The sequence below is a fragment of the Phyllostomus discolor genome, chromosome 2 (genome assembly GCF_004126475.2).
Source record: "Phyllostomus discolor isolate MPI-MPIP mPhyDis1 chromosome 2, mPhyDis1.pri.v3, whole genome shotgun sequence".
NCBI classification, from domain to species: Eukaryota; Metazoa; Chordata; class Mammalia; order Chiroptera; family Phyllostomidae; genus Phyllostomus; species Phyllostomus discolor.
The window spans coordinates 188821521-188841050 of NC_040904.2; the positions used below are offsets into that span (position 1 = coordinate 188821521).

General features: G+C 35.2%; 1 protein-coding gene across 3 annotated transcripts in view; it reads right to left on the reverse strand.

The window, feature by feature from the left end:
* Window positions 1-19530, reverse strand: part of LOC114513247 (activating transcription factor 7 interacting protein) — a 121692-nt gene that overhangs the window by 41465 nt on the left and 60697 nt on the right. For all 3 annotated transcript variants that reach the window (XM_028532481.2, XM_036019320.1, XM_036019319.1), the window contains exons 6-8: window positions 16930-16995; window positions 3519-3598; window positions 2505-2593 (exon numbers count right to left, since the gene is read on the reverse strand). In XM_028532481.2, the coding sequence (XP_028388282.1) occupies window positions 2505-2593; window positions 3519-3598; window positions 16930-16995 (235 nt within the window). The remainder of the gene's footprint in view (window positions 1-2504; window positions 2594-3518; window positions 3599-16929; window positions 16996-19530) is intronic.

Sequence of the window (19530 nt, forward strand, 5' to 3'; positions counted from 1 at the left end):
AATTGGTCACAACCAGTCCTTGCAGCTGACTGGCCTGGGTAAATCCCTCCCATTGATGTGCCAACAGCAACCAAAGCTCAACTACAAGAGGAAGGTGTACTGAGCCCACACGAAAGGCACACCTCAAGTACCCAGCTTGGGTGATAGGGGAGGCTATGCCACTGGGCCCTACAGGACACCTACTACATTAGGCCACACTACCAAGACAAGGAGTCATAGCAGCCTTACCTAATACATAGAAACAAACACAGGGAGGCTGCCAAAATGATGAGACAAAAAAAACATGGCCCAAATGAAAGAACAGATCAAAACTCCAGAAAAAGAGCTAAATGAAATGGAGATAAGCGATCTATCAGATGCAAAGTTCAAAACACTGGTTATAGGAATGCTCAAAGAACTTAGTGAGAACCTCAACAGCATAAAAATGATCCAGTCAGAAACAAAGGATACACTAATTGAAATAAAGAACAATTTAAAAGAAACAACAGTAGAATGGATGAAGCTGAGAATCAAATCAATGATTTAAAACATAAGGAAGAAACAACCATGCAGAACAAGAAGAAAAAAGAATGCCCCCCTCCCCAAAAATGAGGGCAGTATAAGCAGCCTCTGGAACAATTTCAAGCATTTCAACATCAGCACCATAGGAGTGCCAGAACCAGAAGAGAACGAACAAGAAATTGGAAATCTATCTGAAAAAATAATGAAAGAAAATTTCCCTAATTTGGTGAAGAAAATAGACATGCAGTTCCAAGAAGTACGAAGTTCCAAACAAGATGAATGCAAAGAGGCCCACTCCAAGACATATCATAATTAAAATCCAAAAGTTAAAGAATCTTAAAAGCAGTAACAGAAAAGAAGTTAATTACCTACAAGGCAGTTCCCATAAAACTGTCAGCTGATTTCTCAAAAGATACGTTGCAGGCTAGAAGGGATTGGCAAGAAATATTCAAAGTCATGAAAATCAGGGACCTACAGCCAAGACTGCTCTACCTAGCAAAGCTATCATTTAGAATTGAAGGGCATAGAATGAGTTTCTCAGAGAAGAAATAACTAAAGGAGTTCACCATTACCAAACCATTATTTTATGAAATGTTAAAGGGACTTATTTAAGAAAATGATCAAAACTATGAACAATAAAATTGTAAAAAATACGTATCTATCAACAATTGAATCTAAAAAACAAACTAAGCAAACAAGAAGACAGACAGAATCATGGATACAGAGAGTGTTGTAATGGTTGCCTGATGAGAGGAAGGTGTGTGGGAATGAGTGAAGAAGTGATGGGATTAAGAAGAATAGGTAGGTACACAATAGCCATGGAGATATTAAGTACTGTACAGGAAATAGAGTAGCCAAAGACCTTACACACATGACTCACAGTCATGAACAATGGTGGGGGGATTGCCTAAGGGAGTGGGGGGTGCTAGGTGGAGGGGGGGCAAAGGGAGAAAAATCAGGACAACTGTAACAGCATATCAATAAAATACAATTTAAAGAAAAGAGACCAACAGTATTTACTGACAATAAAATCTTAGTTTTAAAAACCAAAATTACAACTTTATAAAAACATATAACTGTCACTAAGAGCATGGCAGCTTCCAAACCTTTAAAGACTTTTCTGAGAAGAATCAGCAGTGAAATAAATTAATGTAGTTTTTAAAATTATTAATAAGGTGTGACAACATTTGGAAGGCTTAGATAAGCCAGTGAGCATTTTCAAAATGATCATTGAATGGTATTAGCAAAAGATCCATCCAAGTACAAGACAGATAAATAAATTTTAATTAAGAAGTCAGAAAAGTTCACTGGCATAGTTTCAGAGTCCACTTTGCAACCAACCTTTAATAACTACTTGACTTTCAAAGGAAATATCCACAAGTCTCTAAATGGGCTTGCCCTTTTCCAACTACATATTTGTATGAGGCAAAATTTTCGCCATAAACTTCCATCAAACAATAAATAGAAACAGACTGAATGCAAATATAGATATGAGAACACAGCTTTCCTAGGCCATCTCAATGTTTTAAGTGAGACATAAAACAAATTTATAAAAATGTAAGACAATCACATTCTTTCCACTAAATTTTTTAAGCTTAGGAAAGTTATTTTTCATTAAAAATGTTATTTGTTACATAATATGGGTTTATTATTTTTTAATGAATAAGTAAACATTTAAAATTTTTATTTTAACTTTCACTATAGTACATATCAATTAACATATAACCCACATAAACAAAACCTTTGGGATTCTTAATAATTTTTTAAGATTACACTGGGATATGGTGACTTGAAAGTTTGAGAACCACTACAGTAGAGATTTTGATTTCTGTATTTCCATGCATATATGTAATCCTAATGTTTAAATAAAATTTCACACTTAGACAATTTTAAATCAGTATGCTTAGTTTCTTAGAAAACTTCATCCTCAAAAGAATATAAAAAGAAAATCAAAGACTTCAATTATTAAGAAGGTATACTTCAGTGTTAAACAATATTATTACCTGTATTCACAGGGGTCTGAAAGGATGGCGGTGTGCTCTCACTTACATTTCTTTTAGACTCCAGCAACTGTCTCACTGTACCTGTATTTCTATGAAATATATGTACACACAAATAGTCAGTCATGCATATGCTATTCTGAGGAACATCAATTTATGTCTAGATATCGCAGTGGCCCACAGGAAAAAAGAGTTGGCAGACTTGGGTACTGTAGCACTGAACTGCACATGAATGCACCAAGGGAAAGCTAATGCACAGACCTCAGAATGGTGGAGGTATCTGACATTAGGGAAGAGTTTTCCTCTTACATTCTAATGCCCTCAATACTTTTACCTGAAAACCAATGTAGGTCCTAATATTTGCAGACATTAGTTTTTATAATCCCTGACTAAAGCATTTCTCAATTACTTGAGAGAATACTATTTAGTACAAGTGATTAAAGAAATCTGCAATGACCAAAGAAAACCTTGTAATTAATTAGCAAACAAATATTCACAGAACAATTACAACAAAGCAAAAAAGAAAGTAATGTACTTAATCCAGTACACCATACACTTATCTCTACACAAATAGACATACGCACCCCCATTTTCACTGCAGCATTATTTAGAATAACCAAAATAATGGAAACAACCTAAGTGTCCATCTATGAATGATGAACAGATAAATTTTTATATACACATACAGAGGAAAATTATTTAGCTATAAAAAAGAATAAAATTTTCCCATATGAACCAGCCTGGATGGACCCTGAGGGCATTCTAAGTGAAATTAGTTAGGGAAAGGCATATACCACACAATCTCTCTTATATGTGAAATCTAAAAAAAAAAAAAAAAAAAATTAAACTCATATGGAGAACAGTTTATCAGTTGCCAAAGGTGGAGGTAGAGGACGAGAGAAATGGGTGAATTATTTTGTTTTCAGTGTAACAAATTAAAAATTTTTAAAGGCAGAAAAAGAGGGGTAAACAAAACGTGAAATAAAATCTTGACAAACAATAGATTGTTATTCTTACCTGTACGGTACATTATTACTGCTGTTGACATCAACTACAGACTTTCCTGGTGATACAGGTACAGGTGGGTTTGGTGGACTCTAGGGGAGAAAAATACCAAGGTAAAATAAAACCCAATATACAACAAATCTTTAAAAATAAGACCTGAAATGCTTTATCAATATATTATCTGTTACTTCTACAATATAGTGAAAAATATTAATAGTTGAAACAACAATTTTAATCCTGAAGCTACTGCTTCATATAAAAGAAAACTTTATTAATTCCTGTATCTGTTTTTGAGATAAGTAAATTTAAAATAAAGAATATCAAAATGGTTTACATGCTATAAGGGTCATTAACAATAAAAATATAAAGAAAAAACCAGACACATTTATTCAATAAATATCTAGTGAATGTCTACATATGCTATACTAGGCATATCAGACTCTGGATCACCATCAGAAACTCAACAATGTACATATTTATTCTTCTTCAGAAGCAACAGATTATCCATTAAGTGGCATCTTAGGTCACTAATCAAAATTTTCAAATCAAAATTACTTTTTAAAACTTGCTTAAAAAATTATTGCTTGCCACTGTGGAATATAATTTTATAAAAATCTGTCTCAGTTCTAAACTTAAGTATCAACTAATTTCAGCCTTTCCCCAAAAACAGGGAATACAGGAAAGGAACTGTAATATCTACATATAAATTACCATTATTTGGGTCTCCACCAGTAGTGACGCTATCATCATTTATTTCTTAAATTGAGAAAAACAAAATTAACTATGCTCAAGACTTAATTAACTATAATAATACATGTTATATCAAAGTTGTAAGTACTTAGGATTACATCAAGAGGCTATCACTAACCACTCTTCACTTCTCAACAGCAAATACACCCTTCTGCTTTTCACAGGAAAAAAGGACAATTTTAACCAACCAGTATACACTATGCTAGTTATGCATATGAATAGATAAAAGATAGAATTAAATTGCCCAAATTTCAGCAAAAGAGCACTAGACACACAAAGAAACAGAAAAATAGGGCCCAAAGAAATAAATCTCTAGGAAAGAAACAAAGATCTATGATCTACCTAATGAAGAATTTTTTAAAAGTGACATTATGATGTCACTTTTTAATGAAAGAGAATATGGACAGAAAACTAAATGAATTTAGGGAGATGATGCATGAAGAAAATAAGAACACTAACAAAGAAACAGAAACTTTAAAATGGAACAAACAGAAGTCCTAGAGGTGAAGAATACAATAACTGAATTGAAAAATTCACTACAGCAGCAGTCCCCAACCTTTTTGGCACCAGGGACCGGTTTTATGGAAGACGCTATTTCCATAGACTGGTGGGGCGGGGTGATGATTCAAGTGCATTACATTCAAGCTCAACTCCTGCGGTACAGCCCAGTTCCTAACAGGTCCCGGACTGGTAAGAGTTGGGGACCCCTGCACTAGAGGGGACTCAACAGAATCAATGAACCTGAAGAAAATCATCAAAAATTAAGTTATAAGAACACACACACACAAAACAATTTTAAAGTACAGAAACCACTGAATGAACCAATGCATGAATATGCGAATCCAAGATTAGAAAAAGAAAAAAATAGTATAAAGTCCACTTGGATAATGGCCAAAAACTTACCAAATTGACATACAAACTCAAAAGGCTCAAAAATTCCAACTACATTAACATAAAGACACCTACACTGAGAAACTGACATACAAACTCAAAAGGCTCAAAAACTCCAACTACATTAACACAAAGACACCTACACTGAGAAATATATTCAAGATTATAGATATACACGAGTCACAGGTATGGAATTCAAAAGTAGCAACAAAAAAGTGACAAATCACATTCAAAATAGCTCCCATAAGACTACCAGTGGATTTTCTCTGCAGAAATCTAACAGGACATAAGGGAGTAATATAATACAAAGTACCAAAACAGAAATACTGCCAAGCAAGAATAAAACTTTCATTCAAAAATGAAGGTGAAATTAAGACTTTCCCAGATGTAGAAAGCTGATGGAATTCATCACCATAAGATCTGCCATATAAGAGATGCTAAAAGGAGATATTCAAGAGAAAATAAAAGGACACAAGACAGAAACTTGAAATCATAATAAAATATGAAGTTCTCTGATAAAGATAAATACATAAATAAATAAAGAACCCTGCATTACTGTAAAGTTGGTGCATAAATCATGTTTAATTCTGTTATATGATTAACACATTAAAATAACTAAATCTGGGTTAACCTCAGAGGAAATACTAATAGAAGATACATAAAAGGGAACTAGAAAATACTGTCACTACAAAAAAAAAATCAATGAAACATAGGAAGTAAGAAAGGAAAGACAGACACAACAGCTCTAAGACAAATAGAAAACAATTAACAAAATGGCAATAACAAGACCTCCCCTATACCATTACTTTAAAATCAAATGGATTAAACATTAGCTTAACAGATTTTTAAAAAAGAAAAAAAAGAAAAAACCAGGATCCTGCTATATGCTGTCAACAATTGACATACTTCAGATATAAAGACACACACAGGCTGAAAATGAAAAGAATGAAAAAAATTTCAATAAATGGTAACCAAAAGAGAGTAGAAGTGACCATACTTATATTAGACAAACAATATTTTAAGAAAAATCTGTCAGCATGTGACAAAGATGGGCATTAAATAATGACAAATAATCAATTAACCAGGTGCAACATTTATAAGTATGTGTGCACATAACACAAAGGACTCCCAAATATGAGTAAACATTGACAGAAGTGAAGGAGAAATAGGTTGCAACACAATAATAGAAGTGTTTAATATATCATTCTATATGATGGAAAGATGATCCAGACAGAAAATCAGTAAGTAAACCGCAGAACTGAACAATACTACAGACCAAATGTAACAAACAGAAAAATGCAGATATTTTTGCCCAAAGAAAAATACACATTTTCCTCAAACACACATGGAATATTCTCCAGGCTAGATCATATATATATTAGATCACAAAATCAGTCTCAACATAACTAAAAAGATAAAAAATCACATCAAATATTGTTTCCAAATGCAATGGAATAAAATTTGAAATCGATAGCAAAAGGGAAATGGAAAAGCCACAAATATGTGGAAATACAGAAGAACCTAAAAATCCAATGAATAAAAAAAAATTACAAGGGATATTAAAAAATATCTTGAGGCAAATGAAAGCAAAAATACCACATACCATACGCATGGGACAATTAATGCAGCAAAGGTAGTGTCAAGTGGAAAGTTTAGAGCACTAAATGCTTACATTAAAACAGATGTAAATAAACAACCAAACTTTACACATCAAAGAACTAGAAAAAGAAAAACATGCTAAACTCAAAGTTAAAAGAAGGAAACAATAGATTAGGGCAGAAACAAATTTAAAATAGAGAACATAAAATTGATACAAAGAAACAACAAAACTAAGATTTGGAATTTTTAAAAACTCAACAAAACTGACAAAACATCTAGATTAAGAAAAAAACATAAACAAATGAAATCATAAATGAAAGAGGAGGAACTATAACGAAAGCCATGGAAACAAAAAAGATCATGAGAGACTATACTATGAGAAATTATATGGCAACAAATTGGATACCTAGGAAAAAATGGGTAAATTCCTTAAAATACATAGCCTATCAAATCTGAATCAAGACCAAATAAACATGAAAGGACCCAAAGAAGTGGGGAGACTGAAATTAGTCATGAAAAACACCCTAACAAAAAAAGAGCCAAGAACAACATAGCTTCCCCTGGAAAACTCTACCAGACATTACAAGAATTAACAATTTTCCTCACTCTTCAAAAAAACTGAAGAGAGAACACATCCAAACTTATTTTATGAGGCCAGTCTTATCCTGATACCAAAGGTATTATAACACCACAGTAAGAGAAAACCACAAAAATCCTCAACAAAAGACTAGCAATACAAATTTACTAACACATTAAAAGGATTATACAAGATGACCAAATGAGATTTGTATAGCTCAAGATATGAAAATCAATGTAATATACCACATTAACAGAGTGAAGAGTAAAAAAAATACATGATCTTCTCAATTGCTGCAGAAAAAGCAACTGACAAAATTCAACATCCTTTAATGATAAAAAACACTCAACGAATTAGAAGAAAACCACCTCAACATTAAAAAAAAAGTCAAAAGCCCACAGCTAATATCATACTCAATGGTGAATAAATGAAAGCTTTTTCTCTAAGATCAGGAACAAAACAAGGTTGCCGACCCTCACCAACTTCTGTTTGACATGGTACTAGAAAGCCATTGTTAAAGCAATGAAGCAAGTTAAAGAAATAAAAGGAAGTCAAACTGGGAAGGAAAAGGTAAAATTATCTCTGTTGGAAGATGACATGATCTTGTATTTAGAAACCCAGAGTCCACAAACACAGACAAATTCAGACTAATAAAGAAATTCACCAAATGTTGTAAAGTAGAAAAATCAACACACAAAAGTCAGCTGTATTTTTACATAACAACAATGAACAATCTGAGAAAGAAATTAAGAAAATAATCCTATTACCATACAATCAAATATAATAAAATAGTTAGGAGTAAGTTTAACCAGAGGGCAAAAGGCTTTCACAGTGAATGAAAATGCAAAATAAGGTCGAAAGAAGTAAAAGACACAGATAAATAGAAAGATATACCATGTTCATGGATTGGAAGACTTAATGTTGTTAAAATGGCCAGACCACCCAAAGTGATGCAAGCTCAATGTAATTCCTATCAAAATTCCAATGTCATTTTTCCCAAAAACAGGAAAAGCACCCTAAAATTCACATGAAATCTCAAGGGACCTTGAACTGCCAAAACAATCATGAAAAAGGTTGAAAGTTTCATACTTCCTGATTTCCAGACATGTTACAAAGCTACAGCAAACAAAACAGTGTGGTACTACCATAAAGACTGACATACAGACAAATGGAACAGAATAAAGTGAAGAAATAAACTCCAACATACCTGGTAAAAAGATTTTTTTGATGATGGTGTCAAGGCTCCACAGTGTTGGACAGTCTTTAAACAAATGGTACACAAAACAGGTATCCAAATGCAGAAAAAATGACGTGGGGCCATTACACCATATACAAAAACTCAAAATGGATTAAAGACTTAAATATAAGACCTAAAACTATAAAATTCCTGAAGGAAACAGGGGAAAAGCATTCATGACAACGGATTTAGCAATAATTTCTCGGATATGACATCAAAAGCACATGTAACAAAAGCAAAAACAGACGTAGAAGACTATATTCAACTCAAAAACTGTTGCACATCAAGGTAACCATCAATAAAATGAAAAGAACACGTTAGGATAGGAGAAAATAATTGGAAATCAAATATCTGATAAGGTGTTATTATTAAGAATATGTAAAGAATTCCTACAACTTAACTATAAAACTAAGTAACCTGATTAAAAAATGGGTAATGGCATTTATGACAACATAAACAGACCTTGAGAATATTATGCTAAGCTAAATAAGTCAGAAAACGCTCAGAACCATATGATTTCACTCATATGTGGGACATAAAACTGAAACCCAGAAACAAACCTAAGTGCCAGAAAATCAAACTGCATGGAATTCTGACAACCACAGAGGTAAACAAACAGGCAAAGAGAACAACCAGGCCGGTAACGCAGCAGACGGAGAGAAACTGTGGCAAGTTGGTGGACCATGTGGGTGGGGCTGGCTGCAGTGAGGTGGCAGACTGCTCGGATGGGGCTGACTTAAGGGGAAACTGAGACTCAGAGCAGGCTGTGGGGACAGGGTTGCTGCAGTAGGAGAAACTCCAGTCTCACACCAGAGTTCTTCAAAAGTGGGGATAGAGCCAAGCAAAGGAGCAGAAGCATTGTTCCCTCTCTGGCCCCTCTCCCACAGGCAGCTCGCAGTTAAGCAAAGAGGGTTGCCTTGCATGGGTGAATACCCAAGGCCCGCCACTTTACAAGTTAACAGGGGCCCTAAACAAAGAAATTGGGCCAAAATGAAAGAACAGAGCAAAACCTCAGAAAGACAGCTAAGCGAGGAGACAGCCAACCTATCTGATGGAGAATTTAAAGCCCTGGTAATCAAAATGCTCACAGAACTGATTGAGCTTGGTCAAAAAAAGAAAGAACAAATGAAAGATATTGAAAGTGAAATAAAGCAAAATATTCAGGGAACCAACAGTGGCAAGAAGGAAACCAGGACTCAAATTAATGATTGGGAACCAAAGAAGAAATAAACATCCAACTGGAACAGAAGAAACAAGAATTCAAAAAAAAAAATGAACAGAGACTTTTGAACCTCTGGGACAACTTGAAACATTCCAATATCCAAATTATAGGGGTGCCAGAAGGAGAAGAACAACAGCAAGAAATTAAAAACTGATTTGAACAAATAATGAAGGAAAACTTCCCCAATCTGGCAAAGGAAATAGACTTCCAGGAAGCCCTGAGAGTCCCAAAGAAGTTGGACCCTAAGAGGAACACACCAAGGCACATCATCATTAAGTTACCCAAGATTAAAGACAAAGAGAGAATCTTAAAAACAGCAAGAGGAAAGGAAAGAGTTACCTACAAAGGAGTGTCCATAAGGCTATCAGCTGATTCCTCAAAAGAAACCTTACAGGCAAGAAGGGACTGCAAAAAGGTATTTGAAGTCATGAAAGGTAAGAACCTACATCCAAGAATACTCTATCCAGCAAAGCTTTCATTTAGAATGGAAGGGCAGGTGAGGTGCTTCCCAGACAAAGGAAAGCTAAAGGAGTTCATCATCACCATGCCCTTATTATATGAAATATTAAAGGGACTTATCTAGGAAAAGGAAGATCAAAACTATGAACAGTAAAATGACAACAAACTCACAACTATCAACAAATGAACCTATAAAAATAAAAGAAAGAAAAACAAAGAAAACAGAAACTAAGCAAACAACTAGAACAGGAACAGAATCACATGTCCAGAGAAATGGACATCACACGGAGGGTTGTCACTGGGGAGGGGGAAGGGAGGAATAGGGGGGACAAGGTACAGGGAAGAAGTATAATTGGTAGGCATTAAGTAGACAGGGAGTGATCCAAAATGGTATAGGAAACAGAATTCAAAGAACTTATATGTATAACCTGTGGACATGAACTAAGGAGGGGATGATGCTGGAGGGTTGGGGGTGCAGAGTGGAGGGGAGATAAAGGGGATAAAATTGGGAAAACTGCAATAGCATAATCAAAATAATATACTTACAAATTACAGATAAAAAAACAAACAAAAAAAAACAACTGAAAGAGATGCAGGGGGTGAAGGGTGGTAAAAGGTAAAGGGGGCCAAATGTATGGTGACAGAGATGATTTGACTTTGAGTGGTGGGCACACAATGCAATATACAATCATGTATCATAGTAATGTACACTGAAATCTATATGACCCTATTAACCAATGTCACCCCAAAAAATAAATAAAAAGAAAATAGAGAAAAAATGGCAAAGGATCTGAACAGACATTTCTCCAAAGATATGCAAAGTGGTCAACATATGAAAAGATGCTCAAAATCATTAGATAAATGCAAATCAAAACCACAAGATGCAACCTTACATTTACTGGAATAGCCATAACCATAAAAACAGAAACAACAAGTAATGGCAAGGATGTGGAGAAATTGGAACCTTTGTGCCCAGCTGGTGAGAATGTAAAATGGTATGGCCAAAATAGAGGCTCCTCAAAAAACTAAAAGTAGAATTATCATATGATCTAGTAATTTCACCATGGGTGTATAGCCAAAAAGACTTTGAAAGCAGTAACTTGAAGAGATATCTGGCACATCGATGTTCACTGCAGCATTATTCACAAGAACCAGGAGACGAAAGCAACCCAAATATCCATCAATAAGTGAATGGCTAAAAACATGTAGTATATACAATGGAATATTATTCAGCCTTAAAAAGAAAATCCTGTCACATGTCACAACATAGATGAACCTAGAGGACATTATACTGAGTGAAATAAGCCAATCACACAAAAAATATTGTATGATTTTGCTTAGATAATATCTAGAGTAGTCAAGACCATGTATTAAATAGAAACTAGAGTGATGGTTTCCAGGGGTTAAAAAGAGAGGAAAGTAAGAGTTGTTGTTCCATGAGTATAGAGTTTCAATTTTGCAAAATGAAAAAGTTCCAGAGATCTGTTAAACAGCAATATTAATATAGTAAATACTAATGAAGTGTAGAATTAAAAGTGATAAATTTATGTTATGTGTTTTATCAATTAAAATATTTTTTTAATTTTTTAAATAAAAAAATAATGCAGAACTGCCCTGGCTGGTGTGGCACAATGGTTTGGGTGCAGGCATGAGAACCAAAGGGTCACAGGTTCAATTCCCAGTCAGGGCACATGCCTGGGTTGCAGGCCAGGTCCCCAATTGGGGATGTGCAAGAAGTAACCACACATTCATGTTTCTCTCCCTCTCTTTCTCCCTCCCTTCCCCTCTTTCCAAAAACAAAAGGATAAAATATTTTTTAAAAAATGCAGAACTGCCCTGGCTGGCGTAGCTCAGTGGACTGAGCGTGGGCTGCGAACCAAAGTGTCGCAGGTTCGATTCCCAGTCAGGGTACATGCCTGGGTTGCAGGCCATGACCCCCAGCAACCGCCCATTGATGTTTCTCTCTCCCTTTCTCCCTCCCTTCCCTCTATAAAAATAAGTAAATCTTAAAAAAAAACAACAACACAGAACTTAGGTTTGATCTAAAATTTGACTGAGAATCAATCAGATCATTCGTTATCATACATAAAAGATGAAAAATATCTTATTTCTTTTACATTAAAAATTAGAAATGGGACTTCCGGCAAGATGGAGGAATAGGTGGACGCACCATACCTCCTCGCACAACCAAGAACAGAACAACAATAATTTACAACAATGATTTGCAGTCATAATATCAGAACTGTCAGAGGACTTATCTAAATGGAAGTTGGACAGCCAAGAAGTTGAAGTAGACCCATACATCCAGACTGGTAGGGGACGACGAGCCGAGCGGGCGCGGGGCTGGCACGGGTCGCAGGCGCGCGTAGGTCGGGGGAAATTTGGCGCAAAATCGGTGCGACAGCAATCCGGGCGCAAGAGCGCAGCGGTGCAGTGGTGATCCCTGAGTACGCAAGCAGCGGCTGGGGGAATCAGTGGGGCAGCGATTGTGGACCAGGGCAGAGCTCATGGCCCAGAAGCCCAGGGAAGTGTCTGACTCCAGGAGAACGGAACTGTCGCCATTGACCCCTCCTGTCCCCGCTCCCGCCCCCGCCCCCACATATAACGTCACAATCTAGCGACTGGGGCGCCCAGCCCCGGTGAACACCTAAGGCTCCGCCCCCCACCGTAACAAGAGCGACCAGACCAGAGAAAAAAATTACATAAAATAATAGGAGAGACAGGGAAAGACATAAGACATGTTTCCAGCAGAACAGATCAGTCCCCCAGGACTCATCCTTTTGAGTGACCAAGAAATAGCCAATCTATCAGATGCACAGTTCAAAACACTGGTGATCAGGAAGCTCACGGAGCTGGTTGATTTTGGGTGCAAATTACATGAAAAAATGCAGGTTACCATAAAAGAGATGCAGGAAGATACACGGAGGAGAGCCAATAGTGAAAGGAAGGAATCTGAGTCTCAAAACAATACAGTGGACCAGAAGGAAGATAGAATCAACCAAGCAGGAAAGCATGATGAAATAAGAATTCAAAAAATCGAAGAAAAGCTTAAGACCATTGAGGACACCTTTAAACGTTCCAACATCCGAATTATAGGGGTACCAGAAGGGGAGGACCAACAAGTGGAAAAGTTATTTGAACAAATAATAAAGGAGAACTTCCCCAAACTGGCAAAGGAAACAGTCTTCCAAGAAATCCAAGGAGCTCAGAGAGCCCCAAAGAAGTTGGACCCAAGAAGAAATACACCAAGGCACATCATAATTACATTAGCCAAGGTAAAAACGAAGGAGAGAATCCTAGAAGCAGCAAGAGAGAAGGGGACAGTAACCTACAAAGGAGTTCCCATCAGACTGTCAGCTGATTTCTCAAAAGAGACCTTACAGGCAAGAAGGGGCTGGAAAGAAATATTCCAAGTCATGAAAGACAAGGACCTACATCCCAGGTTGCTCTATCCAGCAAAGCTCTCATTTAGAATGGAAGAGAAGATAAAGTGCTTTTCAGATAAGGTCAAATTAAAGGAGTTCATCATCACCAAGCCCTTACTTTATGAAATGCTAAAGGGACTTATCTAAGAAAAGAAGATAAAGAAAAGACATGTATAGTAGAAAGGACAGCAAACTCACAATTATTAACAACCACACCTAAAGCAAAACCAAAAGAAACTAAGTAAACAACTAGAATAGGAACAGAACCACAGAAATGGAGGGCACATGGAGGGCTAGCAGTGGTGGGGGGGGAGGAGGAGAGAGGGGGAAAAGGTATAGAGAATAAGTAGCATAGAATGTAGGTTGAAAATAGATAGGGGGAGGGCAAGAATAGTACGGGAAATGTAGAAGCTAAAGAACTCATAAGTATGACACATGGACATGGACTAAAGGGGGGGAACGTGGGTGGGAGAGGGGGTACAGGGTGGAGGGGAGTGAAGGGGGAAATGGGACAACTGTAATAGCATAATCAATAAAATATATTAAAAAAACTAGAAATGATGAAAATTAAAAATATCAATCATAAGTAAAACAGATTAGATTATGAATATGGTCTTAAGAGAAAGTGCCTACTTGTCAGTTTTCTTTAAAAAATTAAAATATAAAACATTTAAAACAAACTTGAATGGTGGGGTTTATTTTTAACTGGTTCATATCAGAAGACCAAGAAGCAAATCTAAATAAAAGAAAAACATTTAAAGTATTATTATTTATTTTTATAAGGGGGATAACTAAAGTTACAAATATTCTTTTTATGTCTCTCCTGTTTTTAAATCTAACACACAGATAAATGTGAAGTTATAGTAAATACCACAATTAAGAGAATTAGGATTAGGACATAAAAGAACAAATTCTTGAATCTTTTGATATATTTCTCTCGGAAGAAGAAAATATTAAAAAGAATGGGTAGGAAGATATCCAAGTTCTAAAATTAAAAATTGTCCTTACCCACAAACTGATTAAGAAAGGAACAAAACTTGAAAGGCTGAAGACCAACTTAACTTTTTCTTTCAAGCACACATGCCCTAAGTGTTCAAATTAATTTTTTTCCAATTTTCAGGAATTTCACAGTATTTGTTCCTTGTTTCTATACTACATACAGCTCTTTAAAACAAGCCTTCCAGGAATTATAACACTGTTTCCATCTTGTTCCTTAAAGTCTTTGTCTATCTCCTTTGACCAAATAAACAAGAAGAATTGGAAAGTAGTTTTGAGAACAAATTTCACATGCACAAACACTGGAAAAGTACATGGTGGGGCAGTATGCTTTTCAGTTCAGACACAGTTTAGTTCAGGATTAAAAGAAAGAAGAATTCATACTGTACAAAATTATGGAAAGACCTTAAAGCCCTATGTTTGTTTCAGGCATAGCAAGTATTGGATACAAAGGTTCAAAACAGGTTTATACCGATTTTCTAACATAAGAAATACAATAAGCTCATTATTATATTATGACAACGAAACAAAGTTGAGAAAGTGGAGTTTAGATTTAGACAATTACATGATTGAAGAAATATAATTTTAAAAGCTTTGAGTGAGATTTGGTAGAATTAGTCTGTGTAGAACAAATATAAAGACCAACTGTCAGTTGATCAAGAAAAGAACAGGAACCAAAGTTTGAAAAGTTAAGTAAAAACAACATAGAGATAGAGAACAAATTATTAGCTGCCAGAAGACAGAGAGTGAGTGAGAGTAGAGGGACAAGGCAAGGTTGAAACTTATAAAGGAATAGCAAAAGAGAGTGCCTTTATGGTAATGGAACAATTCTATTCTTGTTTGTGGGGTTACATTAAATCTATACATAGGATCAAATTATGTAGAACTACAGGCACACACATAGACAATGAATTCATGTAAAAACTGATATGGTCTATAATGTAATTAAGAGAATTGTACCAATTCCTTGGTTTTGATATTATAATGCAGTTATATAACATTTCACCATTGGAGAAATCTGGTGGCAGAGTTGGTTCGTTTGTGTAAATATGTACAGGGTGGGGTGAAAGTAGGTTTATAGTTGTTCATACAAAAAATACTACAATAATTAATAATAAATAATAATACAAGAACAGAGGGACATTCAAGATCTTGCTTACCAGCGATTGTCATCAGTTTGGCTTAAATAAATTCTCATAAAAGATAAAATAATACTACCAATAGTAACACAAGAATAAACCATGTTTCATGTACTTACAACTGTAAACCTTCTTTTGCCCAACCCTGTACTGTTGCAACTTCCTGTGCATCTACAATTATTTCACAATAAATTTTTTAAAAGTCAAATGAAGATATAAAAATGAATCAAGACAGAAAAATCCTATAGGAATAGTGATTATTACTGAAATCATCATTACTGGCAATTATCACATGCCAGACAATGAAGCTATCAAGACACAAAGAAATTTAAACTGCTCAAATAGGGAAAAAAGTCAAGAGGAAGAAAAAGAAATTCAACGGAAAACTATAAAACAACATACAAATGCTATATTAAAAATATGTACTACAGCCCTGTCTGGTGTAGCTCAGTGGTTTGGGCATCATCCCAAAAAGTGAAAGGTCACTGGTTTGATTCCCAGTCAAGGCACATGCCTGCAATTCAGGCCTGGTCCCAGGCTGAGGGTGTGCAAGAGGCAAACAATCAATGTTTCTCTCCCCCTCTTCCTCCCTTGCCCTGTCTCTAAAAATAAATAAATAATGTACTTCAGAGTAACTAAAGAAACAACAAAAAGCAAAGCTAGATTACAAACTAGAGTTTATGCTATGCTACAATGTTTGGACTTAACTACATGGCGGAAGAAAGGAAGTGGAGAACAAGGCTGCTAGAAGGCAGTGGAATTCGAAAATACTTTGGAGGAAATGATAAGAGGCTAGCCTAGAACGGTGGCAAGAATGTAAAAAGAAAGAAACGTGGTAAAACAAATCCCAAGAATATAATTTTAAAGATGTACGGAAAATACATCCTCAAGAATGCCATTAAATAAAAATAATTAATATGTGTTAAAATATGAAAACAGTAATCGAGGACTAGGAAAGGTTTAATAATCAGATCCAGAGCTGCAGAGCCGGAAACAACATACATGAAGTACAGAGTATGAAAGCAAATTTCAGACTTCTAATAAAGGAAGAGTTTCCTCTTAACCCGGCATTTCCTGAGATTATCACAGAGAGCTAAATGTTAGTTGCATGAGAATAGAAATTCTTACTTCTTGTCTTTTCTTTAGGTCTTCTTTGGCAGCTCCAAAGCGTTTGGTTAACCTGGCTATCTTGGCCTACGAAAAGCAAAAACGAAATAGAAATCAAGTGGCATTATAGCATTAAAATGGAAACCATGCATATATAATATGAAACTCACAGATAACAGGGTTCTCAGAAGACAGGTAATAGCATAAACAACAACAAAAAATTATAAGGAAAACTAAAATGACCCTTGATTTTGATACCCATAGGAAAACGCACTTAATTTTTTAAAGGTTAGCTTTTTTCTCCTAGCATTGTGAATGTCTGCTCATAAACCATTACATTTCTGAATATGTATGATTGTTTTTATGAACATAATTGTAACTACACATAACTTTCTCACAGAGAATTATGTAGTAGTAATAGTAAGCACATCTGTTAAGTCATAAAGATCCCTTGTCAATACTACTAACGGGTATATGTATAATATATTGAACCAATATATACCATTGATTTTATATATTTTTTAATCACATATATTAAGTCATATATATACCACTTTCCTGTTGGATATGTCTGTGTTTCTCAATATACTGCCATAGCCAGGTAACACTGCAATTAATAATTTTGTTCTGATTATTTCCTTAGGCAACATTCACAGAGGTAGAATTTCTGAGACAAGAGTATATTTTTAACACTCTTGTCTAAATGTTTTCCAGAAAGGCTTGGCTAATTTACTTTCAATGAGTTATATGAGAGTCATATACTGTTACTGTATGAAGCTTTTAATTTCATATTCTATTACTCTTTAATAATCTGATAAAAATGTCACCTTGTTAGCATTAACATTTGTCAGTGATTATTAATCATTTGTACTGCTTACATAAACTGCCTGATCACATATTTTGCCCAAATACATATTCACAGAAATTTAAAAAATAAAGAGAATAGAAAGGAAAAATAGAAAAAACTTATCACACCACAGATTTTCTTTCAATTTCCTTTAAGTCTTTTACTAAGGCATAAATGTGATATTCTATTCTTATTACTGTTACTGATACTACCATTTTATATTAAATAAATTTTCAAAAATTATAAACTAAACTTGGGTGTATTCATGAGGTCTGAATAAAGAAGATTTGCTCCATGGAATTTCTTTTATCTAATAATACATATCTTAAAAAGAAAATTGTATTATTTATATAGGGTCCAGCAGAAGTAATGCCTGCTTGAGCATGGTTGGTAGGGTAATAATACGGGTGTAATAATTTATGATTTTGTAATAAAAGATTTTGTAATAAAAAAGGAGCATTATTTGTGCCAGAACGTGTATTTAAAGTTTCTTTCAGAAAGTAGTCACTTCTAAAGGAGACCTCAAACCTTCCATCATATTTAAGTTCACTGAGGAAGCCTAAGCAATCAATCACCTGTGATTCCCAAAATGGAGATTTTCCTCCGGACTTAGTTTTTGTGAATATTATTAACACCCAAGGACAAACAGCATGCCTTTATATCCTTAACAACAATTTACCTTTCTATGAATGAAATATTCCAAGTCATTTTTTTCAAGAAAGGTACATGGGAAGGTGCTCTCTATACCCAACATAGGCCAGAATGTTTTGCTTATAAGTCTACTTTATGATTATGCTATTAGTTTTTCCAATTTTATCCCCTTTATCCCCCCTCCACTCTGCACCCCCAACCCTCCAACATCACCCCCTCCTTAGTTCATGTCCACAGGTTATACATATAAGTTCTTTGAATTCTGTTTCCTATACCATTTTGGATCACTCCCTGTCTACTTAATGCCTACCAATTATACTTCTTCCCTGTACCTTGTCCCCCCTATTCCTCCCTTCCCCCTCCCCAGTGACAACCCTCCGTGTGATGTCCATTTCTCTGGACATGTGATTCTGTTCCTGTTCTAGTTGTTTGCTTAGTTTCTGTTTTCTTTGTTTTTCTTTCTTTTATTTTTATAGGTTCATTTGTTGATAGTTGTGAGTTTGTTGTCATTTTACTGTTCATAGTTTTGATCTTCCTTTTCCTAGATAAGTCCCTTTAATATTTCATATAATAAGGGCATGGTGATGATGAACTCCTTTAGCTTTCCTTTGTCTGGGAAGCACCTCACCTGCCCTTCCATTCTAAATGAAAGCTTTGCTGGATAGAGTATTCTTGGATGTAGGTTCTTACCTTTCATGACTTCAAATACCTTTTTGCAGTCCCTTCTTGCCTGTAAGGTTTCTTTTGAGGAATCAGCTGATAGCCTTATGGACACTCCTTTGTAGGTAACTCTTTCCTTTCCTCTTGCTGTTTTTAAGATTCTCTCTTTGTCTTTAATCTTGGGTAACTTAATGATGATGTGCCTTGGTGTGTTCCTCTTAGGGTCCAACTTCTTTGGGACTCTCAGGGCTTCCTGGAAGTCTATTTCCTTTGCCAGATTGGGGAAGTTTTCCTTCATTATTTGTTCAAATCAGTTTTTAATTTCTTGCTGTTGTTCTTCTCCTTCTGGCACCCCTATAATTTGGATATTGGAATGTTTCAAGTTGTCCCAGAGGTTCAAAAGTCTCTGTTCATTTTTTTTTTTTTTTGAATTCTTGTTTCTTCTGTTCCAGTTGGATGTTTAT